Source organism: Corylus avellana, chromosome 3 (assembly GCF_965113065.1).
Source record: "Corylus avellana chromosome 3, dhCorAvel1.hap1.2, whole genome shotgun sequence".
NCBI classification, from domain to species: Eukaryota; Viridiplantae; Streptophyta; class Magnoliopsida; order Fagales; family Betulaceae; genus Corylus; species Corylus avellana.
The window spans coordinates 5,434,619-5,461,782 of NC_142492.1; the positions used below are offsets into that span (position 1 = coordinate 5,434,619).

Here is a 27,164-nt window from a genome sequence, read left to right on the forward strand (position 1 = left end):
TGGTTTGCACTATTCATGAGTACTTTCTTGTCAGAGTATTTATACTTGTAAACCTGAAATTTTACATAGATCTAAAACTTCATATGAATCATATGGTAACTTATCAAGCACTGTTTACTTTCGCCTTTTTTTCTAAGACTTTTACATGGTTTTGAAACTTTATATGCCTGAGTTGTGATTTTTAGCACACCGGCATGCTTGAACAGTAAGCATGCCGGTATTAAAAATATTATAAAATTTTATTAAAATAATATTTGAACAGTTAAATTTTTTTTAACACTGGCGTGCTTACTGTTCAAGCACGCTGATGTGCTAAAAATCACTACTCTATATGCCTAACTTGTCCAGCACTGTTTTGAAGTATTCCTCATATATATATATATATTTGACCATGGTGGACATCTCTCTTTACCCATGGCATGTTCTTGCCACCTCTACCCCTGCTTCTCATTACCCTTATAATAAAATCCCAAAAATGGTCTGATTTAATGTTGACTGGATAGCTTAGATAGGTATCGTCTTTTAATTGGATATGACATGGTCTGATTTAATGGAAGGAGAATGGAAAAATTTATTTGATAACAATTGACATCTTAGGGAGTAATTTGACAACTTTTAAACCTATTAAATAATAAATAGGGTGGTAAGAATTTCAATTAATGTAATATAGTTTTTAACTCTCACACGAATAAGAGTTATTATTAATAAAAATTCCACTTTCTCTCAAGATTTTTTCCTAGGGTTCATTGGTATCAAAAATTAATTTATCTAATTAACTCAAATGATAAAATCTTAATAATAATAATAATTATTATTATGTAACTAATGATTAATATGGAATTATGAAAAAAAAAAAACAAACAAAAACAATAATAATAATATTTGCATTATATAAAGAATAAATAAGTTAATTATGTACAACCCAAACACAATTCAAAAGCCCAACACAGCCCTTTTCTCTTGTCGGGCCAACCAACTGCGCCAGCTTGTAGAAAGAACGTCTCACCGACTTACTAACCCTAAAAACTCAACAACATTCTTTTTATATATATATATATATATATTTCACATAATTTTTGTATTCGCCCAATCACATTCTAATCTCTCTCTCTCTCTCTCTCTCTCTTCGACGGTACAATAGCTTCTGATCTCAAACTTCCATTTCAAATCATCAACTTTTTTATGATTCTACGCGCAAATTATGCTAAATTCTTAGATAATTTGGATTAATAATGAAGCTCAGGTTTTGTCCGCTTATATTAGGATTTAGTTTAGGGATCAGACAGAAACATATGCAATCAGTGGAAAAATAATCTTCTTGGTAATGTTTATGTAAGATTTTTGTGCCTCATCGTTGAGAAAGGTTGGGTTTTTCTGACTCAAATTGATATATATGAATCTCTTGTTGATTCGCGTGTTGGTTTGGAGCTTGCCATTTAAAGGCTAGCAAAATGATCCATTTTTTTCCTGTTCCGTACCAAATTCATCCATTTACATGTTCTCATATTATAGAGGTTTCAATTACTTATTGAGAGGACGATACGTGATATGGGGCTTCTTCTGATAGAATGTTTTGGCTTGATGGTTCTTTATTTGGTGTACTGTGATGAAAATGACAATTTTTTTTTTTTTTCAGTTGGGATGTTAATTTCGTGTGAAAAGAGTTCAGATGTGAACTTTTTTTGCCCTTTAATTGGGAACTATCATCTATAACGTTACCCTTGTGTTAATCTATTATAAGAGTGAAGTCTTAGAAATTCTTATAGCTCTCTTCAAATATGTCTGTTGCTGAATGCATCGTTATATTTCAGTCATCCGTTGAATAATATTCAAGTTGGTGTTACCAGCCTTGTAATTATGTAAAAAAGTTATCAAAGACAACCCAGTTAGTCCCAACTATGACAAATATAATTAAATTAATTTTTTATATTATAGACGAATTTGGAAAACATCAATTCTTAATCACTGATTTGGGGGTTGATCGATGGATGAAACTTGTTGTTTGATCACTAATTGCTGTGCGGAACAGTCATTGAGATCCATTTTCTTGGTTGCATTTTGTTCTTCATGTGCTGCACATGGTAGTGAAATTGTTGCACATATTCTGGATTAAGCCGTTTACAGATTAGAGATTTAATGTAGAGAAAACTGTTGGAATGTTTATTGGACCATAGTTAGTTTCCAGTGAGACATGTTGATTCAACCATGGGTCCATGATCGAAGTTTTAAATGTAGAGTACGTGAATGGCCTTATACTTTCTTTTTCTTTCCAAGAAAGTTTTGTTATACGACAAGGGAATTTTTGGAATTGGTTATGTTGCTAGCAGATATGTGCTTGTGTGAGCATGCAGTATGAAGTTTTCTTAGTAGCTTATAGTTTTCTCTTGATTACCAACTGTTAATTCTTCCTGAACTTTACATGAGCGACATGAGTATTTAAGTTTTGGAGTCATTGCTTCCATTTAGTCAGTTTAGTTTAATTCTGAACGACATGAGTACATTTAATGGTGGGTTTGAGTAGCGGCTACTGAAGGTGAACATGTTTATGTCTAGATGGCCTTGCAAGAAAAATTAGATAGATTCAAGAAGCAGCAGGAGAAGTGCCAGACAACCCTCACAAGCATTGCAGCGTCTAACAATGCCACAACTCAAAAATCCAAACCCACAGTGAGACCACCGTCAGCCAATGCAAGAGCCCCTGCTCCTGCTGTCAAATTTTCGAATGATACAGAGAGGCTTCAACACATCAACAGCATTCGGAAAGCCCCCGTAGGAGCTCAGATCAAGCGTGTTGTAGATCTGCTGTTGCAGGTATAAACATAAATGTCCCATACTCAATATATCCAACTATTCTCTGCTGTAAATATTCATTCTATTGTTATATGTACAATTCTCTTGGCTGCTACAATAATTGAAAGGCTGTGTTTTTAATTTAAAAGATAATGCTTTATAAGCTGTTCATGGTTGATTATTCTGCAAGTGTAGCTGATCTTTCAAACAAACTGAGATCCTGTACCATTCTTTAATAAAAAATGCAAGATAGGAGGAAAAATGTTGTCCTTAATTAACTTGTGGTAGGCACTGGATTAACCCTGGTTTCTTTTACTCATAACATTTTGACCTGCTGTGGAAATTGGGACTAGCATAAAGATGCAATTTTTGCTAGGCTTTTTATGAATAGAAAATCGTGCACAGAAGAAAAATTAGGAATTTCCAAGTTGATAAAAGAGTTTCTGTGAATTCAATGATATATTTGATGGTCAATGCTAAGTTTGATATTTGTAAACACTACTATTTTGTCGCATTTCAAGAAAAAGGCTTGCGTAGTTGAGTATCTATAAGATCATTACAGTTTTGTGGGTTGTGGCTAAAAGTGGTGGCAAATGAGGTCACAAAGAGTTTTCTTGGTGCTAGATAAAGAAAGAAAAATCATAGATGCAGATCTGGTGAGAAATTAGTACTTGGTCACAAGATCAACTGATAGTGTTCCGGGGGTTATTCATAAATCTGAAAGCTTATTGTCTTGTCTAAGAATGGCAATGCGGAAATTTGGTCATGGCGTGCTATTCGACCAATTCTTTTGGATATATTCATAACCAGCTGCTTCTTGCAGGAATTCATTTGTTTTTTTCCCCAAAAGCTGAAGAATTGGATCACCTTTGTTAGCCAATCTCTTTATTATGGTGATGAGTTTGATTAGAGGACTTTATAATAAAGCAGCAACTGGGAATCTTTTGGAGTTGGAGGATAGGATGGGCTGTGTGTTATTTCACTTTTTGCCAATAGCACTACTATGTTTCCTGCCAGAGACTCATGTTGGGGAAAATTCAGATTTTAATGGGTTCTTATTTTGAAGAAGTTATTGGGTTAAAGTCAAGTTTTGAAAATAGCAAGATGGTTTGTCTAGAATTGTGTTATTCTCTGTGATACTACTGATCATTTTTAAGAATTATATTATATTATATTTACCCACCTCCATCAAACTGGGCTTATTTTTTTCTCAGTTGGGGGAAACTTAAAAACTTATTTGTATGGCATTGATTTGATTAGAAAGTGATATACTAATTGACAGTCGTACTTCCAAGTTCCAATTGTAGGTAATTATAATTGACAGTCGTACTTCCAAGTTCCAATTGTAGGTAATTATAATTGACAGTCGTACTTCCAAGTTCCAATTGTAGGTAATTATAACTTACAGATGTTTGTGGGCTATTTGTATTGTGGTTTAGTTTACTGTAATAATGGGATATGTGACCCCTCCCCCTTCTGATTTGTTACATTGTTAGAGCTCAACATGAGTTACAGTAGCCCTGGTAGGACCAGGTGAAAGCAGTTAACAGCCAGTTGAATGCTGTTCTTGTTTGCAGACAAGGCAGGCCTTCACACCGGAGCAAATAAATGAAGCATGTTATGTTGATGCGAATGCCAACAAAGCTGTCTTTGACAGTTTGAGGAATAACCCGAAAGTGCACTATGATGGGAAGCATTTCTGTTATAAGGTAGCTTTAAACTTTTTTCTCTGGAAACCTTAATGGACAGCACTGATAACTTTTTGGCTTTAGCATTTAAATTGTGCTTGGTCTCATTTGTGTCCTTTATACCTCTTTCACGATAGATGGCATTATGACTTATCATTTGGTCTGCAGTCTAAGCATGATCTGAAGGACACAAATCAGCTTCTTTACTTGATAAGGAAAAAACCAGAGGGGATTGCTGTCATTGATCTTAAGGATGCATATCCATCTGTGATGGAAGACTTGCAGGTATATGCAATATGCGAATGTCTCGTTTTGTTTGATGAATTTTTACATCATGATATTCATGTTTTGGTAATAGCCCTAGTGTTTGTTCATAGAACTCGTTGGAAAGAATTGCTAGGCCTGTTAACTTGTCAAAAAAAAAAATTGTTAGGCCTTTTAGCCTAGTGGTGCCTCCCCCTCTCTATAGGAAGTCTTGGGTTGAACCCATGGAGGGGAGTGATTTCAGTGGGGAAAGGTAATCTCTTATTGGGTAGCCTTAAAATAACTTATTGAGCAAAAATAAAGAGAGGAAAAGTTTCATCTTGCATTGAGGGCCATCAAACAAGCCTCTGAATTCCATTGATTTAATTCTCTCTCTGTTACAACTCGTACGATGTAGTTCAAAGGTTACTGCTAACTGTTTGCATTGGTGGAATTTGAAAAAGTCCGGAAGTAGTGATTTCCCACCTTCCCTTGACCTTTTGGTCTTGCGGGGACTTTTAAGTTGGAAGTGGGAACTCTTTTGCTCAGTATGATGAAGCAAAAAGCTCTAGGGACTTGAAGATCCAGTCAGTCTTATTGTCTTTGAAAGAAGCCATTGAAGTATCTATATGTTTTCTGGCTGTGGACGCTTTGATTAGCTTTCTCAGCAGTTGGTTTTCCTTGCAAGAACAGGAGGGGTGACTTTTGAGGTGTATTTGAGAAGTGGTGTGATTCCCCATTGGTAGCATTTTGGTTTTTGTTTGTTCCTTTTATTCTGTTTCACCCCTATTCTTTAATGTGTTTCTCTCACTTGCTCATTGCTAGTAATGTTAATGATTTTTTATTTACCGTGCAGTGAAAGAATCTTCATTTTTCCACAGAAAAAAATATGATACTGGTAGTAATGTATCAGTTGTCTGTAATTTGGAATGTTATTTACTCATTGGTACTCATTGGTACTAATTGCCTGATTCTTTCTTGTTTAGGCTTTGAAAGCTTCGGGTGATATTTTGCTTTTATCAAACTTCGACTCACAGGAAGACGTTGCCTACCCAAATGACCCCAGAGTGCCCATTAAGGTGGATGATGAACTTAAACAGCTGTTTCGGGGTATTGAATTGCCAAGTGATATGCTTGACATTGAGAAGGATCTCCAGAAGAATGGGATGAAGCCTGCTACCAACACTGCTCAGAGGAGGGCCTTGTCAGAGGTTCAAGTCATTTCCTCCAAGCCCAAGGGAAAGAAGAAGAAGCACGAGATCACCAAGAGGACAAAGCTGACCAATGCCCATCTTCCAGAGCTTTTCCAGAAGCTATAAACCACAATAATTGTTGAAGTTCGGATGAGTGATTGGTGAACCATCACTCTGAGAACTTAGCAGTGCAAACGTTGTTGGTGTTTTTTTACTTACACCCAAAGGAGTCACCAATGCTCATTTGGTCACTCAAAACGCTTCTCCAAGATTATCCAGTGAGAGTTTTTTGTGTGATTCAGTGTCATTGTGTCGAACAAATTAGTATTAATTGTGTTGCAAAAGGGCTCCTTTTATGTGCCAATCACAATGAAATTTATATATTGAGTGCAATTACTTGTGCCAAAAATGGCATAAAAAGAAGTTGAGATGTTTATTTCTAATGTAAAACTTGATTTCCTGAGTTTCCGGCCCCATTGAAGCTCATTAAAGCGAATTAATTTCGTGTTAAATTCACGGTTCGTCAAAAAGTGTCAACCTTCAGATTCTTTATCCATCACATACTTGACGACTTTGCTAAAGCTCTCATTTGAAAACAACCCTTTGTCTTTCCTCTCCTCTTCCACAGCAACCTTCTTCTCCTCAGCCATTAACCTAGTGTTCTGGATTTGATCACCGAGATTTGGACAAGCAACTACACTCGACAGTCACTAATTTGCTATTTTAAAAGTATTTCATATTCAGATAATAATTTCCATCGACATAAAAAACTATGATTTTTTTTTTCTTCTTTACTGCAAATTATAGATAAATATTTAAACTAGTATAGGTGATGCATAGTTGTTTAAAAAAAAAAAATTCAAATTTAGGGTTCATTGGGTTTCAAAACGTGCGATTTAACATTAACAATTTTAAAACATGCGATATGAAAATATGATTTTTAAAAACGCAGTTAAACACTTGGTAAAATTGTAATTTGGCTTTTAAAGTCACATTTTAGTTTATAAATTTGTTGAGAAAGTGATTTTAACTTCTTTAGTTAGTGTGCTTCATTAGTCGAGCAAACCTAATTTGAATACTATAAAATAAAAGATTTCCAAGATAGTGAAGGCAATACATTTTAAAATTACGTGAATTCAAGCCGATTCTTACATCGAATGGCTTGGAAAATACTACTTAATAAAAAGATAGTTTGAAAAATGCTATTTAAAATTTTGAAGATACGCTTCTTTTTTATAAAATTAAAAGACAACTTTTAACTTAAAGCTTTTATAGAAAATAAAGCATAAAAACCCAATGAAAATATATTCAATTCTCATTGGTAACATACCACCTTTTTAAAAGACAGTATTTTTTAAGGTGTTCGATAGAAGAAACAATATCAATTCACATAATTTTAAAATCTACAATTTCAAAAAAAAAAAAAAAAAGGATAAAAAAGAAAGAAATTGTAGGACAACCCTTGTCCATAGAGATATCAGATAACCCATCTTAGGGTTTAAGACATTGAGTTGAAAGAGTCTATGGTCATTGTCAATGTCATCTATCCCTTCAGCATTTACTTGGGTCAATATAAGTGGAAGAATTATCAATTGACTTGGTGGGAGTGGCCGTTACTTTTCCACCACCTTAGCTTAATGCACTATAAATAATAGTAGATGTAGCTTAGTGGGGAATAAAATCGAACACATTCTACTCTCCTCTCTCCAATATGAAGACCTTTTTTATAGTATGCTTTCTCATGGCTTCCATAATCTTTCTTCCTTCCCACATAAAAGCTAGAAAATTATCTCATACAGGTGAGACTACCAATTCCAATGTCTTCTTATTGTTTGATATGTGACATACACTAGTTTTATGATTAATTTGTTTACTGCATACTTACTAATATTTGTTGATTAGATATTATATGCGCAAGTATTAAGAATCTACATCAATTATCTGTCTGAATTGCTAATAATTTCGATAAGTAATGTGAAATGCTCTGTATGAGACTCATTTGCATGCCTAAATAAATCATGGGCTTTTTAGCTACTGACTCAAGTACTTGGGTCTCATACGAAATCTATCACATTATTTGTCTGAATTAATAGCAATTTGAGCAGATAATTGCTTTAAATCCCAATCGGCATTATTAACATATTTCTCCTGATTGAAACAGAAGAAAAAAGTGTTGGCAAGCTTGGTGGTGGTGAGACTGAATTTTTTCCCAGGAAATGGGACTAAACCTGGATTTGTGTACTGCGACCCTGCTCGAGCAAGCAAGAGTTGCCTGCCTCGAATAGCAACGCATCCAAAATCTGAGAAATGTACTATTTATAACCGCCGTAATTGCCCATGAAAAATAAACTTCTGGTTTTGTTGTATAACTATGTATTTTTCCTTTCCTTGCTCTGAAACCTATATATCAAATAATATTCAATATAGTATCAAATAATATGCAAGGAAATTCTTATTTAATATTGGTTAAGACTCCCACTTTCTTGGGCATTTTAATATTTCTCATCACGTCTATATCATTCTCTTCACAAAATTTGAATATTGCTTCATACCGTTATATAATAACAGTCTAGCCGAGTCTGATTTCTGGTAGCTCACGCTATTAACAAAGTCGTACTAGTGACCCCATTCGTACATGGTACACCGGTTACAAAACAATCATTGAATCCAAGGTCAAACAGAACATGAACATAAATCTTTGTGACCATAGGATCGAGCTCGTATAATATTAGCCCATGATCATGTCATAAAATGCAAGTATTGTTCATTTGTTTAAGAAAATCATATATAATTATTTGTCCATTTGATGCGGTCTCAAAAATCCATAAGCAAGGAAATAATCTCAAATAATATGTAAGGAAATAGTCTCAAATAATATGCAAGAAAATCATATCGCACGTTAAATATAAACAATTTCATAGTTAGTTACTTACCTCAATCATTTATCCACCATCTCGGACATCTTAACTTCATGTCAATACAATCTCATTCTAACGTTAGACACAAGTATGCTAAGGTTTTAATCCTTACACATAAAATCATAATTAAGCGATAAAAACTCTAAACTTACATTATAAATTATATAAACCTATTATGGCAACAACGAACGTTCATTCACTGACTGGCAAAAGTTCGTCTATCTGGGTCCATCGTTTCTCCCCCTCCCAGAAACTACCAATTTAACTCAACTACCTATATTCATACACTAATCCAATTTTATCAAGGTTTGAACATAAAGTAAACTAAGTATTCATACGTCATGTGGGTTGATGACTTGATTCTTACATTTTTTTTCAAATACACAAAAATGTGATAAATTTAATCATTTTTATTTCAAAACTAACCAATTTGTTAAAACATCATTAGAAATAGTTTATGTACGTATTTAGTGAAGAGATTACTATGATTTGTACCGTATTTACTAAATATCAACATTCTCATGTAAAACCCCTTTAAAGCATTCACAATGGAGGATCCAATTTTTTATACAAAATGGCTCCTCAAATTTTTATTTCAAAACTAACAATTGGGGGTAGTTTCGGCCACCCCCATGGAGCCTAAGGGGTGGCCGAGCCACCCCCAGTACCCACTGGGGGTGGTTTCGGCCACCCCCTTGGCTCCAAGGGGGTGGCTGGTGGCTTAGCCACCCCCTTGGAGCCATCAACCCCCCCCCCCCCCCCCCCCCCCAATTTTTTTTTTTTTAAAAAAATACTTTTTTTTTATTTTAAAAAAAAGTTAAATGGGTGTCACGTGTCAACATTTGATTGATCCATGTGGAATTTTGTTAAATCAACTAACGGTCAACTGACAGAATGACTAATTTGGTCTATTATCAAAACCACAGAAACCTCCTGTGATAAAAATGAAATCCTAGGAAGAAAAAAATAAAGTTATGAAACCCCATGGGATATTTAGTATTTAACCCTAAATTTTTAAATGCATCTACATTCGATTAGCTATATTTATATCTATTTTATTAAAATATTATTATTTTTTTTATTCTTTATTGGGACAAAGTTTTGGGAAAAGTTATTGGGAAAAAATGGGAAAAGTTTTTGGAAAAAAGAGAACGGGTGAGAGAAACAATAAAAAATAAAATGGCTTACTTGAAAGGTGCTGCTACATTTATTTATTTTATTTTTTGCTCTCCAATTAAATATCCATTTTGCATTTTTTTTGGCTAATCCAATGTAAATGTATTTTACAAATGTGATTAGCCATTTTAGATAAAAGTAACATTTGACCATTCCATTTAGAACTACTTTTAAGAAAACCATAAATTTTATTAAACAATTAACTAAACATGTTGGAATATGGATCTAACATCTAAGCAGTAAAAGTGTATAAGCAAAAACAAAGGATTAATGAATTTAATGTTAGATTACATTTAGGCAAAAGTCCTCCAAACTTATTTATTTTCTACTTTTTGGTTTTAGGCAAATATGGGAATTAGGAAAGTGAGAGAAAAATAGATAGTTTATTCTTATTATTATTTTATTTAGAGGGAGAAAGGTAGATAATTATTCTTTGGTCATATTTATTTATTTATTTTTGAGAAAAGTATAAAAAAAAAAAAAAACCCCATGAACTAACAACTGCTTTTTAAAATAGCCCAATAAAGTTTAAAGTGTGATAAAGTGTGTCAAAAATGCCATTTTTTTATTAGATTTCTATAATACCATTATTCTCTTAAAAACTGACGAGAACTCATACTATCAGGATGGGCCGTAAACCCCTCATTTTATAACATCCCATATTAGTTTGATACATAAGCTTATAACACAAAATAAAATACACAAAAAACATTGGATCAACACCTATTTGCTCTTTTTCTTTTTCTTTTTCTCCTTCGAAAACTAGATCTACTAACTTTCACCTCCTCCACCTAACACTGCCGTCAAAGCCACTCATCTTTTTCTATCACTCACCCTCCTCTTCAACTCCATCATCAACAACGTTGCTCTGAACCCACATCTCTAAGACCTCTATAACCACCTTCATGGCCTTCCAAACACACAAGATGTCAAAGACATTAGCTTCTACTCCAATCCAAACCACGTCAATAACCTTTCATTCTCACGTGTATTTTCACAAAATGATGAAATAGATGACTGCAAAAGAAAAAATGGAAATAAATTGCCCATGTCATCACATTCAGATGAAACATATGAAATAATCAATCAGACGAAACAGACAAATCGATTGGTGGTTCAAGAGTCAAGAGACTCAAGACAGTGACCTTAAGCAAATACTGGCGGCGGTGTTTCGCAGAGAAGGTGGTGGATGTCTAGGTGAACCACCGGTGGGTTAGAATGAATGGGAAGAGAGAGGGTTTTTGTCGATGGGTTTGATCTGGTTTAAAGATTGGATGTTTTTAAGTCCATTATATTTGGTGTATTTTGCTTACATGTTTCATTTTTATTAGATGCTATAAAAGAAAAGTTTTACACCACATCCTGATTAAAGATTTTCTCAAAACGGAAATAAAAAATTAATAAAATAAAAAACTAAAAAAATAATTTAAAAAAATCATAAAATTAATTTTTTTTAAATTTTAATATTTTTATATTTTTTTATTAAGAGTGACATGTGTCTCCATTTTATTGGCATTGGCATGACATCTAATAAAATTCGTCAAATGTTTTAACGAGATTTAACTACAGGAACTAAATTGTTCTTTTTTGACATATCCCATGGATCTCAATTTCTCTGAGTTAACTTTCATATGGCATTAAGTGATTTGTAATTTATGCCAATTATAAGGTTTGATTTTGCTTTTATCCCTATATTTATACCGCATGAGCGATTTCTAATTTATGCCAACTACAATGATAATTTATATATATATATATATATATATATATATAGGGCTTTTTTATATTTTTCCATTTATTTTTTTTGTCAAAAATCTCTGCCCGTCCGGGCCGCCCCCGTCCCTAGCCCATGGGCTTGCCGCTTGCTGGGTCTTATTAGTCATAGTATTATTTGAAATTAGGCTTTATGACCGTTGATGGCAAAGGCGGTGAGAAACAACCTCTCCAATTACTCCCAGGATTAGGAAACCTCTGCCTCTGCCTATATAAATACTGGTACATCAGAAGAGACTCTCAAGCATCAGTTCATCTCTCTTTCTTTTCTTTTTTTCAACAATTAAATAGTGAATTTTAGTTTTTGAGATAATGGGTATTGCTAATTTCCTCTGTCCATTAATAAAAAAGAAGAAGGTGCACCATACAAAAAACGTAGTAGCAGTAGAAGAAGATATGTACGGCTTTTATAAGCGTATTGAAAGGCAGAGCAGAGTGAAGAAGAATTACTTGAATGAAAAATTAAGAGTAATTGTAGTGGATTGGTTGATACAAGTTCATATGGATTTCGGTTTTGAGCAGGAGACTCTGTTTCTTGCTGTCAACGTTGTTGACCGCTTTCTGTCGTCGGTGGTTGTTTCGGTGTCTGAGTTGAAGCTGGTGGCTATGGCGGCGTTAGTCATAGCCTGCAAATATGGAGAGAAACGGTACCCTTCTGCTGTAGAATTCCAAGACATGATCCCAGAAACTTACTTCACATGCTTATTTGAGGCTTCTTTCACTCAAGAAGAAATCAATTCCATGGAAGAGAAAATCCTAAACAAGTTGGGATGGAAGATTATGGTTCCAACCATCCATTCTTTCTTGGTCGAACTTCTTGGATCTTTTGGGATTACTGACCGACTCTTGAAGAACATGGCTTTCTATTTTGGGGAACTTGCGATGAACGATTATGCTACAACTACCATGCATTCGCCGTCCATGATTGCTGCCTCTGCCATCCACGCAGCGCGATCCTGCATGCTTGAAAGAAGCCATGGCAGGGAGTGGGCCAAAACTCTTCAAAAGACTGGCTATTCCAAGCGAGACATCGCTTCTTGTGCTAAAATGCTTCTGCGATTAGCTAAGATGACTGCGCATGGGATGCCCAACAAAAAGGTTTTTGAGAAATACTCTAATAGTACATGGGATGCAGTTGCTCTGATACCTTAAAAGAAGAGCTTTTTCTGATTTTGTTTTTGTTTCTCGTTATTTTTTTTGGTTCCTTTTTTGTTTTAGGATGTACAAACTCTGTAACCAAGTTTATAAATGCAATATCTGTTACCAATTAAACCATGTTTTTCAAAAAATTGGGATATTATTGGTTGTTTTGTCAAATATCCGTTATAAAGAGTTATAAAATATTTTAGATTCTAGCATTTTATTTATTTATTTATTTTTTAAGAAAAACTTTGTAAGCATCCCAGAACTTTTACTCGTTTTGACATTATTTTAAAAGTTAAAAAAACCCTTATTAAGGGTATTGAACTTTTAATTTTTTTTTCAATTACTCAATTCCGTTAGGATTCTCCGTTAATTTTTGTAAAAATACCCTCTTTTTGTTTTATAAAAAAATTAAAATTCAATTGCAAAGATGGGTAGAAAAGGATTTTTTATCATGAAATTGAAAGTGGCGTAAAAAGTTAAGGCAAAAAGTTGGGCAGAAAGGAATTTTTTTTATAGCCCTCAAACTCATGATTTAGGAATTCTAATTTTAGTGCCTCCCAAGAACTGAGATTCCGTGCGCAATGGAATGTGCTGAAACATGGAAGAATGTGGAAACAGATTATAATTTTGGCCATGAAACATGCAAGATAATTGAACTTCTTGTTCTTGCAGAAGAATGTGTTGGTTGAAATGCGCCCCCCAACCACCCCCCCCCCCCCCCCCCCCCCCCCCCGCCCCAAAAAAAAAAGTACCTAATTCACTAATATCTTTCACTGTTGCGTCTCATGTTGATTGTATTTTAGTCCTTTAATTCCAAGTTTCATAACTCACAATAGTATGTGGAGGGCTAAGATATTATTAATATTCTTATGGTTTGATTAGCATACAAATCAATTAAAAGAATTTGAGGATTACGGCCGGATTTTTAGTTTTTAGTTGTTTTTTATTTTTGTTTTTGTATTTGGGCTACCCATGTCCTAAATCTGGTCTGCACGAAGCAAATCTATTCTTTAAATATAATTGTACATGGGTTAGCGAAAGCTTGAAGTCATTTTTATGACTTTGTAACTTTCATAGCTTTTGGCTATGATTTTTTAAAGTTATATGCTCAGCGATGTAAAGCTTTATGTTCGTGAAATTTTATAAAAAAATAAATAAATAAAGTACCAAATAATATGCAAGGAATTCTCATTTAATATTGGTTCAGCCTCTCTCTCTTTCTTGGGCATTTAATATTTCTCATCATGTCTATATCATTCTCTTCACAAGATTTGAATATTACTACATACCGTTATATACTAACAGTTTGACCGAGTTTAATTTTGGGTGGCCTACACTATTAACAAAGTCGTACTAGTGACCCAATTTGTACTTGGTGCGCCTGCCACAAATAATCATTGGGTCCAAGGCCAAACATAACATAAATATAAATCTTTTTGACCATAGGGTCAAACCCATATAATAATAGACCATGACCCACGATCATGTCATAAAATGCAAGTATTGTTCATTTGATGCGGTCTCCAAAATTCATAAGTAAGGAAACAATCTCAAATAATATGTAAGAAAATCATATCGCACGTTAAATATAAACAGTTTCACAATCAATTTCTTACCTCAGTCGTTCATCCACCATCTCAGACATCTTAACTTCAAGCCAATACAATCTCAATCTAACGTTAGACACAAGTACATTAAGGTTTTAATCCTTACATGTAAAATCCTAATTAAGCGATAAAAACCCTAACCTTACATTATAAATTACTTGCACTTATTCTGGGTTTATTTCCAAAAAAAAAAAAAAAAAAAAAAAAAACCCTTTTGTTTTGGTATTTATCCACCCCTTGGGTTTTTTCTTTTTTCTGGGTTTAAAAAATAGTTTAGTTTAATTTTTAATTTTATTAATTTTTTATTTCAGTTTTTAAGAGCATAATGGCATTATAAAAATATAATTAAAAAAAATTGGAATTTTTGACATACTTTTATAATTTGATATACCACTTTAACACACTTTAAATTTTATAGAATTTTTTTAAAAATGATTGTTAGTTAATGGAGTTTTTTATATTTTTTCCATTTATTTTTTTGTCAAAATCTTTGCCCGCCCCCGTCCCTAGCCGCTTGCTGGGCCTTATGAGTCACAAGCATATATATATAGTCTTGATTTGAAATTAGGCTTATGACCGTTGATAGCAAAGGCGGTGAGAAACAACCTCTCCAAGTACTCCCAGGAATAGGAAACCTCTGCCTCTTGGCCTATATAAATACTTTTCATCTCTTTTTTCTCAGCAATTAAAGAGTGAATTTTAGTGTTTTAGATAATGGGTATTGCTAATTTCATCCGTCCATTAATAAAAAAGAAGAAGCACCGTACAAAAAACGTAGCAGCAATGGAAGAAGAAGAAGATATGTACGGCTTTTATAAGCGTATTGAGAAGCAGAGCAGAGTGAAGAAGAATTACTTGACTTACAACGTAAGAGTAATTCTAGTGGATTGGTTGATACAAGTGCATATGGATTTCGGTTTTGAGCAGGAGACTCTGTTTCTTGCTATCAACGTTGTTGACCGCTCTCTGCCGTCGGTGGTTGTTTCGTGGTCCGAGTTGAAGCTGGTGGCTATGGCGGCGTTAGTCATAGCCTGCAAATATGAAGAGAAACGGTTCCCTTCTGCTATAGATTTCCAAGACATGATCCCAGAAACTTACTTCACATGCTTATTTGATGCTCCTTTCACTCAACAACAAATCAATTCCATGGAAAAGAAAATCCTAAACAAGTTGGGATGGAAGATTATGGTTCCAACCATCCATTCTTTCTTGGTCGAACTTCTTGGATCTTTTGGGATTACTAACCGACTCTTGAACAACATGGCTTTCTATTTTGGGGAACTTGCGATGAACGATTATGCTACAACTACAATGCATTCGCCGTCCATGATTGCTGCCTCTGCCATCCACGCAGCGCGATCCTGCATGCTTGAAAGAAGCCATGGCAGGGAGTGGGCTAAAACTCTTCAAAAGACTGGTTATTCCAAGCGAGAAATCGCTTCTTGTGCCAAAATGCTTCTGCGATTAGCTAAGATGACTGCGCATGGGATGCCCAACAGAAAGGTTTTTGAGAAATACTCTGATTCTACATGGGATGCAGTTGCTCTGATACCTTAAAAGAAGAGCTTTTTCTGATTTTGTCTTTGTTTCTCGTTAATTTTTTTTTGGTTCCTTTTTTGTTTTAGGATGTACAAACTCTGTAACCATGTTTATATAATGCAATATCTGTTACCAATTAAACCATGTTTTGCCAAAAATTGGGGATATTATTGGTTGTTTTGTCAAATATCCATTATAAAGAGTTATAAAATATTTGAGATTCTAGCATTTTATTTTTTTCTTTCTTTTTAGGATAAACTTCATAAACATCCTATAACTTTCACTCGTTTTGATAAATTAATATTCTTATCGTTTGATTAGCATATTAATCAACTAAAGGAATTTGAGAATTACTGGAGAACCATATTATAAACCAACAGGTCTCTGAGGCCTGGCTACTGAGAAAGCAGAAGATCATATTAGGACTAGGCCTAATGGCTAAACTACACCAGCCCCAAGACCAATAGCTTGATGCACCCCCATCTTCATGGAATGTACCACAGGATATCTCCTTTCTGGCCTAGGGTTTCAAGCACCATTTTCACTATCTTTTACTAGCTTTCATCTCTCTCTCGACTTGGGCAATGGGCTGAGGGGCTCTATTGACTTGAGTGTCAAAGGGCCTCTGGTCTTCAGACCGGCAGGCATTTGATGTCTTTTTCCTTTTTCTTGCAAGTAAATCTCCTTCCTAAAAGGCAGTAGTGGTTGACTTTTGTTATCAGCGGTATGCATACTGTAGGGTGAAAATGCCAATATAAATAATAGCAATATTCACATCCACAAAATGTAAATAATGGTTTTTGATATTTGCATCCGCATTCGTATGGTTAATGTTGATAATAAATACGAATATTATCCATTATCCGCATTTAAGGTATTGAGCATTTTAGACCTTAAAGTTATTATTCACTAATTATTACTTTTAATAAATACAAAACAAAAAAAAAATACATTATTTATACTTGAACACTATTATTCAGATCACACTTGCTAATCATTTGGCCAATAAATTTTTATCTCATATATTATTTAATATTTAGCTTCACGAGAAAAAAACATTTTAAATAATAATAATAATAATAATAAAAAAAGAAGAACATATAAAGAAATTAAATCAAAACAAATCTGAAGAGTTTCTTAAAAGTGAAATCCAACAACATTACAAATTCAGCAAATAGAAGAAACATAAATAACAAATCCCACAAACATAAATTAAAAAATATTAAATATAATATATATGTATATATATAAATTATATATTAAATATATAAAGGAATGCGGATATTATCTGCATCTGTATACTCTAAAACTGCTATTCGCATTTGCATTTGTGATTTTAGTTTCTACTATCTACATCGGATGCAAACAGCAGATAGCGGCCGATTGCGGATAAGTACAAATAGCGGATGCGAGCAGTTATTATCCGGTCGCATTCTCACCCCTAATGTAGAGAATTGCAACATGTTAATTGCTTTCTTTCTATTTGTTAAGCATGTATGGTTTTAGCTTCTTGTTAGATGCGTGGCATTGGTCTAACTTGTATGACCTGAAGTTTCTCAACAAAATGAACACCAAGTGTCTCTAATATTCATGTGATGTGCACACCATCCACCACAAAACTTGTTAACACGTTGCAATAAAGTTTTGTATTCTGCAGGATTATAATTACAAAGTTTAAAAATCTTGACAATAATTTAAAAAAAAAAAAATTAAAAAAAATGCTGCAATCTTCAATTCCCTTGGGTGTTTATCTCCAGCGAGGCTGCCAACTACTAAAGAAGCAACCATCCGTGGCATTGGCTGCTGATATAATTGCAAACTTGTCATTGTGATATAATTGCAAGAAGCAGGGCATGGTTGGAGAGCCTGGTTTTGAGTTTCCAGCACACGGTATCACATTCCAATGGAGGAACAATTTGGCTGCTTGTGCCAGGCATTGTTTACAGGCTAATTTTTTATTTTTTTTTGAAGAAGAAGTTTACAGGCTAAATTCAATGTTACCACCAAGGCCATCAATTTTTGACAGAATACACGAACCAGCATGAAATTAATAGAATTATGTTTGAGTGGTCTAACCGCTTAATTAAATAGATCAAGTTAGGGTCTGGGACGGAGTCAGGTTTGAGTTTGGGTGGGGACCAAGGGCCAAAAGTTTTTTGGGGAGGAACCAATTGGCAAAACATACCTTAAATTATTTTTTTAACCTTAAAATTTTTTTTCCTTGTAATTTGCAAGGGGGGGGGGGGGGGGGGGACCAAGGCCACTACTGGTCTCCCACTACGTGACATTGATTGTTGACAATTTTTAAAATAATCCACAAACTCCAACACGAAATTAAGGGATTAAAATTGAAAGATCTGACCCGTTTAATTAAATTACTATCCTTAGTCGTGAGCAAGGCAAAGCTCAAGGTGGATGCCTCAATCTCTGCCTGATAAATTGGTCCATCCCAATTATCTATAACCTAACTGCCCACCAGTTTAATAAAGAAAGCAAGAAAATAACTTTCTTCTGGCTAGTTTTCCAATATATTAACCCCTACAACTTAGCTGTCACAAAATGGGGACAAAAAACAATTCAAAAGACCTTTTGTATCTTGCCTAAACAATAGGCCATCACATGGGGAGTGTGCTGGCATGACCCTGTCCTGCCCATAAGCAATCCAATCCTCCCCCATATTCCATTATTATTAGGCTTAAATACCACTTGAATTGAACTCTCATCCCCCCTCTTCGACCACCTCATCAAACACCTTCACAAAAAAGTCTTATTTCCACATGCAATGTGCTTTGTTCCAAGCTAATTGCACATGCTGTCGTATCCTACGGTGGCTTTCCCTAGTCAGTCAGCTTATTTTTATTTTCCATATATATATATATATTAACGTATTAATATGTGAAAAGACATAGAACGGTGGGTGCTTTTAGTTTGTTGAGGTGTATGAATTTGTGCAAGCATGGGGGATTTTGACGACCCTCCTTTTGAGCCCTCTTCTAGGAGAGATGAAAAGGTGGAAGCTTTGGATCTTTTGGAGGAGTGTTGGTTCTTTAACAACTCGCTCAATACAACAACAATGATGTCAAGGTGCCTTTCTGATGTTTCTCCTTCCTCAAATTTTGGCCAAGAGATGGCGGCGGTGAAGAAAGATTTTGTTCGCACACCATCTCTGCCACCTTGTGTGAGGAGGGGAGAAGAAACTGAAGAAAGCAAAAGCAATCACAGCATGGATGAGTTTCAAACGCCAACGCAGTTGCCAACTTGTGTGGGGAGGGAAGAAGGAATTCAAGAAAAACAGAGCGATAGCAGAAGGAACAAATTGAGTGGGCAGTCAACGCAGCGCAGTTTGCTTAGAACACCATCGCTGCCACCACGTTTAGGGAGGGAAGACATAGTTGAAGACAGAGAAAGTGATCCTCCAATGAGCAAATCTACTAGGCAACCATCACCGAACCTTCTGCGGCATGAGGTACTCTAATCATCAACTTCTAGATGATCATTGACGAAAAATCGTCTATAAACAACTTTGTGTTTCCCAGTCTTGCTATACACATTGTAATAAAACATCTGTTAGAACAGTTGACCGTAGATCGAAGTAGCGGTCCGAAGTATCAGTAAAGAAGAGGAAAGGTAAGTACAAGAGCTTGCCGGAACGAGCCGGCAAAAAATAGCTCCAATGCTTAGATTAGTATAATTGTGGAGAATGGTACTAGAGAGTAGAGAGTAAGCAAGAAAGAGAGAGTCCGAGAGAGGAGACAAAAATCTCTTTTTAACATGCTTTTCACTGCCTTTTATAGTCGGTTTGCCATAGTCGCCGGCCACATGGCACGGTCCAATTAGAGGCCTTCTTGTTGTAGTGTTCTCTAGGTACCGTGACTCCTGCAAACCATCATTTCCTACTGGGATTGTGGGACCGATGCTAACGCCCTAAGAGACGGGATCTGGTGTGACTGATATTTAGGCTGCTACTAGGCCCAACAATAACCATAACACTTTATATATACAGACCAACCAATCTAGTTTATAGCAAGTTCGAGTTGAATAACCTAACTGTGTGCATTTGTGCTGAATGAATAGGAGTGAATTATAAATTTAACAATGGCATTTCTCCGTTATTTCCCTTTATAATGTAGATTACATTGTAATGTAGATTACATTGTGGACTGCAGGGTATGAGACAAAGCTATAGTCTTCCAAGATACAGACCACCAAGGAACCTGGAGGTGGAAGCCATCAAAACAAACTGCAGGAAGGAAATGAGGAGGAGACTGGCTAACCAGACAAAGTTGAGGAAGAGCCTAAGCGATCTTGAATTAGAAGAAGTGCAAGGATTCAAGGACTTGGGTTTCACATTTGAGAAAGAGTTGAGCCCAAATGTGGTTAAAATACTTCCTGGTTTGCAAGGGAAGAAGCAGCCTGAGGATTTGGAGCAAGATAAGGTGAGGAGGCCTTATCTTTCTGAGGCATGGCTTGTACGGCAGAGCTCTGCCCCGCCAATTCCAAACTGGGCTCACAAGGGGTCTGCAGAAGACATGAAAGCACAAATCAAGTTTTGGGCTAGAGCTGTGGCATCTAATGTGCGCCAAGAGTGTTGATGATAAGAACCAAGAAGAATATCCTCCTAGTACAGCAATCAACATATGAAATTTGACATTAGAATGAGCTTGGATATCATGCTCAAATATCTAACCCCCTAAGGATTTTATACTCTGCTAATTACTTTTATGGTATTTTTGCAGTTCCTGAATTTTTATGTGGGTGTATTTTGGAGCAGCTCATCCAAAGCAAAACTGAGGCTTTGTCCCAAGGTTTCACCCACAAAAGGCAAAAAATTGCAGGACTTGCCAAAGGAATAAAGCAACTGAAGTTGATGTAAACAGTGGTGTCGTTTGTTCTTTTTGCATTTTTGTATGAAATGTATTATCTAGTATCTGACCAGGTTAATAATGACTAGGTTTGATGTTGTCTCTGTTATGATGGTCTAATTAATTTCAATTTCATAATTCTTTCTCATTCAATAGCCAATAAGCACAAATCACTCCTTTCTCCTGAGTACCTTTTGTAAAATTACTTAGCATCAAATAATTGTTATTTTCTTTCGAGTAACGTTATTTAGTAAATTAGTATATGAATGTCATATATTACAACGTTAAAAGTGAAAATCAGTCACTTTCTTTCTTTTCTTTTCTTTTTACAATTACTTATTAAATAGTTAATTTTTATTGTCACATCATTAAATTGTATAAAAATAAGTTTTATAAGTAAGTTATTATTGTCAAAATAAGTTAAATAAAAATTCTATATAAATAAGTTTTATAAAAAATTTGTCACATTTGTTATCGAAATTGCTAATATCAATCTGGATGGGACAATGCTAGGTGCTCTCCGGGTGTTCTCCTAGTGTTTTCTTAATCCTATGTGAATATTATTTTATAAAAAACAAAAAAGAAAGTTACCCTTATTTCTCTCAATTGATATTTATAAAATAATATCACGTAGAATTAGGAGGACACTAAAAGAACACCAAGAGACCGGAGAGCACCTAGCATTTCCCATCCGGGATAACATCTGAAAAAATCTTGATGAATAAAGAGGTTGAGAAGAAACTCATTTTCCACATATCCAATGGTTCAAAGTTCAAACAAATATCCCATTCCCTAGTCCCTACCATATAAATGCCAATATCCAAAAATCAAAAAACCTTTTCTTCCAAAACAATGGAAGTAAAACAAAGAAAGAAAAAAAACTCAAATCTAAAATGAATACCAGATATTATCAGAAAATCTTGGCTGCCTGCAAAAAACACAAAATATCATATTTTCAAACAGGAACAACATATTACAGAGATTCATGAGACATAAATCATCAAGAACCAATACATTGATAAACAAAAGCCTCAGATGTTGCAGTCTCTCTCCCACCACTTTCTCAGTCCCAACATCCCCGTGGCTCCCTCTCACCTCCACAATTCCTCTGTTTTCTCATCCCCTGTTATCTACTTCCCTTACAGACCCGCAACTCTCCGCCATGTCTTAGCCCTCCCTCGAGCCAGGCCCGAGACATGGCTCGCGGAGGTCCCCGAACCCCCCTCCGCTCCTGCACCGCAGGAGGGTCCCATCGAGCTCCCGCCATCTACTCCTTCCATTTTCGCCACCACAGACGACCCTGCTCCTATTCAAGTCGCCACCAGCGTTCTCCTCACTGGTGCCATCTCTGTCTTCCTCTTCCGCGCTGTGCGCCGCCGCGCCAGGCGTGCCAAAGAAATGGTACTCTTTCTCTTCCTCTTTCTTTTGTTTTGAATTTTGTAATTTTGTGTGTTATTGTGCTCCAGTTTTGGTTTTTAGTAAATGGGTTGCTTTACTTCTATTCTACATTTGCATGTGTTATGGGAATTTAGGTGGTAGCAATGTGAAGATTAGTGGGGTGGTAGTATGGGAATGGAGCGAATGGTAATGTGGGTATTATCGGCATAATAACACCTTACCATAAAATTTGAACTTGGAATTTTAGATGCTTGAGGAAAATCGTATTGAAAATTCCTTAATTACAACTTTAAGTAAAATCCCACTTCGAAATCGCTTGTCCAAACACAGCCTTAAGGAGTTCAATTCCATATTAACATGTGGTGTTATGATTCAATGCATTTTGTCAGGAGCTGGGTCCAATTAGTTTTTGGTTCAGTTCAATAGCTCTGCATTGCTATGTGCTACTGTGACTTGGTTTAAATTTTGAGGAACTGGGTTCCTGTTAATCTGCCTTTTGCTTCATTTCTGTTTCTTTGTCTGTGTGTGTGCGCGTGTGTTAGTATGAGTATATTTGTTTTGATGAAGTGGGGTTGGCGGGTCTAGAAATTTAGGTCTGATGGAGTGAAGAAGTCATTGAAGGACGAGGCAATGGATAGCTTGAGAGCAATGGCGTCAGCTCCTGTTGAAGCTAACTCTCCGCCTTCGCCCGTTCAGGCATTCTTGGGTGGAGTAGCAGCAGGTGTTATTGCGCTTATTCTTTACAAGTTCACTACTACTATTGAGGCAGCTCTCAATCGTCAGACAATTTCAGATAATTTATCGGTTTGTTCTTTGATTCCCACTTTTCTTTATTGGCGTTCAAAGGTTTTTTGCACTTTGAATTTTGACTCTATGTTTTTGAAATAATGAAAATGGAACTATGTCTGTGAGGTTCTTGCTCAGACTACTTGAACAACATAAAATTCTTGTATCTTTTCTTCTTCTTCTTTTTTTTTCTTTTTTTTTTTAAAATATTGTGGTGACTGAAATAAAATGCCTTGGTGATTCTTATTATTATAACTTGCAAGACGATAAAAAAATGCTCACTTTACACTCATTGAAGGAAGAATTAACTTGGGGCAGTGTGTTGCCTTTTTTCACTTCAATGTGCAGATTTTTTTAAATATATTTGAACCCTCCTTGTTTTGAAAATAGAAGTCTATGCTGGATTTTATGGTTTTATGATTGATACGCCTGGTGCAGCTTCTCATCTTGTTCCTAACTGCATAATAAGTGCAACCACAGATGGAATTATCTTTCTTTATCTAAATAATTAGTTTTCTGATTCTCAATCCTGCAGTACCTCCTGTCTTTTTTTCTTTTTACCAGTATTATACCTCAGCTTCAGTATACACATTAGACCATGATTTGCTAGTAGCCGACTGCTCCCTTCCTAGGGGTACTCATCAAACAAGAAATTTCTAAGCTTGGAACTCGTCTGAAATTTGCCACATGCTGTGCTGTGCATTTGCATTAGTGTGGCCATATCCATGGTTAATTCTCATGCAACCATGATTTATATTCTGTCGACTCATCGTGAAGATTGGATGGTCACCGACAGTTGTAATATATTAATCATTTATCACAATGGTCAGATGTCCAATGTGATTGTCTTGGAGGTGAGAGGAGCTTAGTTAACCTGCTTTTAGGATTGTATTTGGTAATTGTTACAAACTTATCACTGTAGCTTTAAAGTTTCAAAATTTTGCTAATTATGTTGGGATCATTTTCTATTTTTCTTAGAAAACTCAAGTTTCTTTGGGTTTCTCATTTCTAACTCCAGATTTCAAAACAAGGACTAGTTTCTGAGTATAGTTTGAAACTCTACTGCCTTATGCCACCTGTTTGCCTGAAATAATTGGAAGAGGATGAAATATGCACTTTTTAAAATTGAAGAGTAAGCTGAAGTTTCATTTCCAGAAAAAAGCCGCACATATATATGATGATGATATGTGCAAGAAGAGAATTGAAGTAATTACCTCAATGAAAGCTTAGATGAGGATTAAACATAAACCCTAGTTGTAAATACAACGAAATACATGTATGCTTTATCGTTATGTCTAGTTATGTCCTTCCTAGCTTCACAATTAGTAGGGCATTCCTAAATGGTCTCAGATCATATGATTCTTATTTGGCAATTCAGCTGTACTTATTCACTACATAATATGGTCTCTCATATTTATGGTTCTGAGAAAAGTATGTCTCATGAATTCATTGCTCTGTGTCAAAGTGTGTAGAATAAATAATTGATTTTAGCTTCACTATGAACTTTCTAGGCAACATTTGGATGGAGAATGGAAGTGTATTTTATACCACAAGCTATTAGAGATAGACCATAGAAATCTTTCTATGCAGCATTTTATAGATGCAGGAAGCATCACCTTTTATCTAGAAAACCATGTGATACACCCAAGATACAAATTTGTCTGAATTCAATTTATTGTAAACAAGAAGATGATATATGGTTAGAAATAATATTTTATATAGATGTATTTGACAAATAAATACTTTTTAAGCTAACTACTGGAGGAAAATCGAAGAAAAATCCACGATAAAGCACCTTTTAAGTTATAGTTATATAATACATAATATCCTTGCCTGTTGACGAAAAGAAAATCTTGAAGATGGTTGCCATGTCTTGAAATGGTCATCTTGTAATTCTGACACTCTAATTGTTTTCCTACTTTCCAGGTCCGCCAGATAACTCTAACCATAAGGTAGCTCCTATTACCTTTTTCCTGCATACTTTGATGTTAACTTTCGCGAAAAAAGCTCGTAATAATCTCATTTCTGTTGTTGGCAGGACTATTGTTAATGGTTTGTGCTACCTTGCAACATTTATTTTTGGAATCAACTCTTTCGGTCTATTCCTTTATTCTGGTCAGCTTGCCATCAACTCCTTGATGGAAGATTCTACAAATGAAGAAAATAAAAGCAAAGGTGATGATCAGCAGTTAGGCTCACCAAATTCAATGGCTGAGAGTGCTACAGATAGCCCTGAAGTAAGCAGCAGCAGCAGCAAGGCGGATCAGAGTCCAAATGATGCACAATAATGGAAGAGAACTAAAATCGACGTTGAGGAATTTGTATAAAAGATCTCATCAAAATTACACAGGCATTGTCATAATCATGGTCTTTACTCTTGATAGCAGTGTAATCAATCCTCCTTGCAATTTGTTGTGTAAGTTTAGTTTCTGGATTCTCTCTCTCCCTCTCTCCCCCCTCTCTGATCTGAGATGCTTTTGTACTAAAAGAGTTGTACAAAAGGGCAAGTTTGGTAAATTAGATGTTGTCAACAGATTGTCAAACTGGTAGGTGTTGGCTTGCAAACAATGTGGAGATTCATTACAAAAGAATTCCAAAACATTTTGAAAAGTCATGCTGCTTTAAAGTTGTCAAACGAGTTCTACATGCTTGCTGCTCCTGAACTCATTGACTATATCATTCCAAGTTGTTTCAATCCATAAAATCCTTTCGGGTGGTAGTTGTTTTCCTCTTTTATAAATTGTTGTCGTGGTTGACTACCTGAAGTTGTGCTTTCATCCCCATTTGATGTTCAATGGTGCTCAATGACCCTGTTGATTGCAGTTAATTGGGTCGACACCAATCTTACTCAACAGGTTAGGGCTCTTGGTTGGTCGGAAGTGATGCAGCGGAGTCGAATTTGTATCAAGCATGTGCAAGATCACCACCATAGTCACTGAAGAAACAAACATGGGTATTGGACCAAATATCCATAGCAGCAAAGTGGCGGCGAAGTAGATTGCCCGTAAGCCGGCCGACCAGAAAGCACTTCCCTGTATCACTGCCTTCTGCACATACTTTGCAGGGATATCGCTGTTTGGCATACTGATTAGGAAATTGGCATGGACTAAGCTCCTTATACATTGGAGAAAAGAAGCATAAGCAACTAAGAAGAAGAACAGAATGCTAATATATTTGACTGAAATGATGGATGGACTTTTGTTCCCATATATGAGACTACCCTCCAAGACGTTGTTTGAAGTGCTTCCAACCCAGGCTCCAATTACAGTGCTTAAAGCCAGAGAAGTTGAAGCAAAGAAAGTTGCCGCTGATATGGTGCTGGAGATCATTGTTAGATAAGGACTTCTTTCCTTTACTTCAACCTGCAAATACCCATTGAAGATGTTAAAGGGTGGGCAACCCAACCAAAAAGCCCAAAAACAATCAAAAATCAGTGAAATAAGACCTAAAACTATTGGAAAACTGTCAAATAAATAATTTAGCCTATTGAGAGAACTGGGGTCACCATAAAGGACAGTTTGCAGCGGCAATGTTTTATAAACGAAACTATCTACACAACAACAATTGCGACACGCGAAAAGACGCTCCAAAGCAAGAGAAAGCTAAATCATGTTGAGGTATACCATATCTAGTGAAGAGAGGAGTTTTTCTGACCTGCAAAATTCTCTCAATCCAAGCTTTTCTGTAGTGGTTCTCATAGCCAATGACTGTGGTCTCAGGAAGTTCTAGGCATCTGTAGAGAAGGAAGAGATGGTAGCCAAACATGATCAATAACCCACATGGCACCAAGATTACATCTAAGTATTCCTCCTTCCAAGCCATTCTCTCTCTCTCTCTCTCTCTCTCTCTCTCTCTCTTTCTCTCTTGGGTAAAATAGATGATAAATTGCCTTGAGTATTTAATCAAGATTCACAAGACATTAATATTCTGGACAAGAATGTGAGCTAGAATGTTCCATAGTGGATTTGGTTAGCATTTTGTCTTGAAATAGAATGGTGCAGATAAATATGTCCAAGAGAAGACAACTTGCAAAGCCCACCAACTC

The 27,164-nt window shown here is 35.5% G+C and overlaps 4 protein-coding genes and 2 pseudogenes across 5 annotated transcripts; 5 read left to right on the forward strand and 1 right to left on the reverse strand.

Annotated features, from left to right (window-relative positions):
- Nucleotides 1-1,080: 1,080 nt before the first annotated feature.
- LOC132175845 (transcription initiation factor IIE subunit beta) lies at nucleotides 1,081-6,350 on the forward strand. Of its 2 annotated transcripts, none has more exons than XM_059587912.1 (5): nucleotides 1,081-1,132; nucleotides 2,554-2,811; nucleotides 4,368-4,499; nucleotides 4,647-4,763; nucleotides 5,708-6,350. In XM_059587912.1, exons 2-5 carry the CDS (start codon nucleotides 2,554-2,556, stop codon nucleotides 6,038-6,040), a joined length of 840 nt encoding a protein of 279 aa, XP_059443895.1. In that variant the 5' UTR covers nucleotides 1,081-1,132; the 3' UTR covers nucleotides 6,041-6,350. The 2 variants fall into 2 exon arrangements, with proteins under 2 accessions (XP_059443895.1, XP_059443896.1); XM_059587913.1 differs by lacking the exon at nucleotides 1,081-1,132 and adding an exon at nucleotides 1,139-1,363.
- Nucleotides 6,351-12,093: 5,743 nt separating this feature from the next.
- LOC132174471 (G2/mitotic-specific cyclin S13-7 pseudogene) lies at nucleotides 12,094-12,933 on the forward strand (annotated as a pseudogene).
- A 2,384-nt stretch (nucleotides 12,934-15,317) lies between these two features.
- LOC132174466 (G2/mitotic-specific cyclin S13-7 pseudogene) lies at nucleotides 15,318-16,091 on the forward strand (annotated as a pseudogene).
- A 2,938-nt stretch (nucleotides 16,092-19,029) lies between these two features.
- Nucleotides 19,030-20,665, forward strand: LOC132174468 (serine/arginine repetitive matrix protein). Its single transcript, XM_059586119.2, has 2 exons — nucleotides 19,030-19,539; nucleotides 20,240-20,665. The coding sequence occupies exons 1-2, from the start codon at nucleotides 19,030-19,032 to the stop codon at nucleotides 20,663-20,665; spliced, it is 936 nt and encodes a 311-aa protein (XP_059442102.2).
- A 1,173-nt stretch (nucleotides 20,666-21,838) lies between these two features.
- Nucleotides 21,839-25,718, forward strand: LOC132174882 (uncharacterized). The gene is made up of 4 exons (XM_059586617.2): nucleotides 21,839-22,336; nucleotides 22,919-23,137; nucleotides 25,046-25,071; nucleotides 25,158-25,718. Exons 1-4 carry the CDS (start codon nucleotides 21,971-21,973, stop codon nucleotides 25,405-25,407), a joined length of 861 nt encoding a protein of 286 aa, XP_059442600.1. The 5' UTR covers nucleotides 21,839-21,970; the 3' UTR covers nucleotides 25,408-25,718.
- Nucleotides 25,719-25,920: 202 nt separating this feature from the next.
- Nucleotides 25,921-26,941, reverse strand: LOC132173284 (uncharacterized). The gene is made up of 2 exons (XM_059584736.2): nucleotides 26,774-26,941; nucleotides 25,921-26,481 (listed from the first exon to the last, which is right to left on the reverse strand). The coding sequence occupies exons 1-2, from the start codon at nucleotides 26,939-26,941 to the stop codon at nucleotides 25,921-25,923; spliced, it is 729 nt and encodes a 242-aa protein (XP_059440719.2).
- Nucleotides 26,942-27,164: the final 223 nt, after the last annotated feature.

Excerpts from the sequence above, each read along its gene's own strand:
- LOC132175845 (XM_059587912.1), top strand. The coding sequence starts at position 2,554 with ATGGCCTTGCAAGAAAAATTAGATAGATTCAAGAAGCAGCAGGAGAAG. Across the intron at positions 4,500-4,646 it reads GGAAGCATTTCTGTTATAAG|TCTAAGCATGATCTGAAGGA; the intron begins GTAGCTTTAAAC and ends TTTGGTCTGCAG. Across the intron at positions 4,764-5,707 it reads CTGTGATGGAAGACTTGCAG|GCTTTGAAAGCTTCGGGTGA; the intron begins GTATATGCAATA and ends TTTCTTGTTTAG.
- LOC132174468 (XM_059586119.2), top strand. The coding sequence starts at position 19,030 with ATGGGGGATTTTGACGACCCTCCTTTTGAGCCCTCTTCTAGGAGAGAT. Across the intron at positions 19,540-20,239 it reads CGAACCTTCTGCGGCATGAG|GGTATGAGACAAAGCTATAG; the intron begins GTACTCTAATCA and ends TGTGGACTGCAG.
- LOC132174882 (XM_059586617.2), top strand. The coding sequence starts at position 21,971 with ATGTTGCAGTCTCTCTCCCACCACTTTCTCAGTCCCAACATCCCCGTG. Across the intron at positions 23,138-25,045 it reads CAATTTCAGATAATTTATCG|GTCCGCCAGATAACTCTAAC; the intron begins GTTTGTTCTTTG and ends CCTACTTTCCAG. Across the intron at positions 25,072-25,157 it reads CAGATAACTCTAACCATAAG|GACTATTGTTAATGGTTTGT; the intron begins GTAGCTCCTATT and ends TGTTGTTGGCAG.
- LOC132173284 (XM_059584736.2), bottom strand. The coding sequence starts at position 26,941 with ATGGCTTGGAAGGAGGAATACTTAGATGTAATCTTGGTGCCATGTGGG. Across the intron at positions 26,482-26,773 it reads GGATTGAGAGAATTTTGCAG|GTTGAAGTAAAGGAAAGAAG; the intron begins GTCAGAAAAACT and ends GGGTATTTGCAG.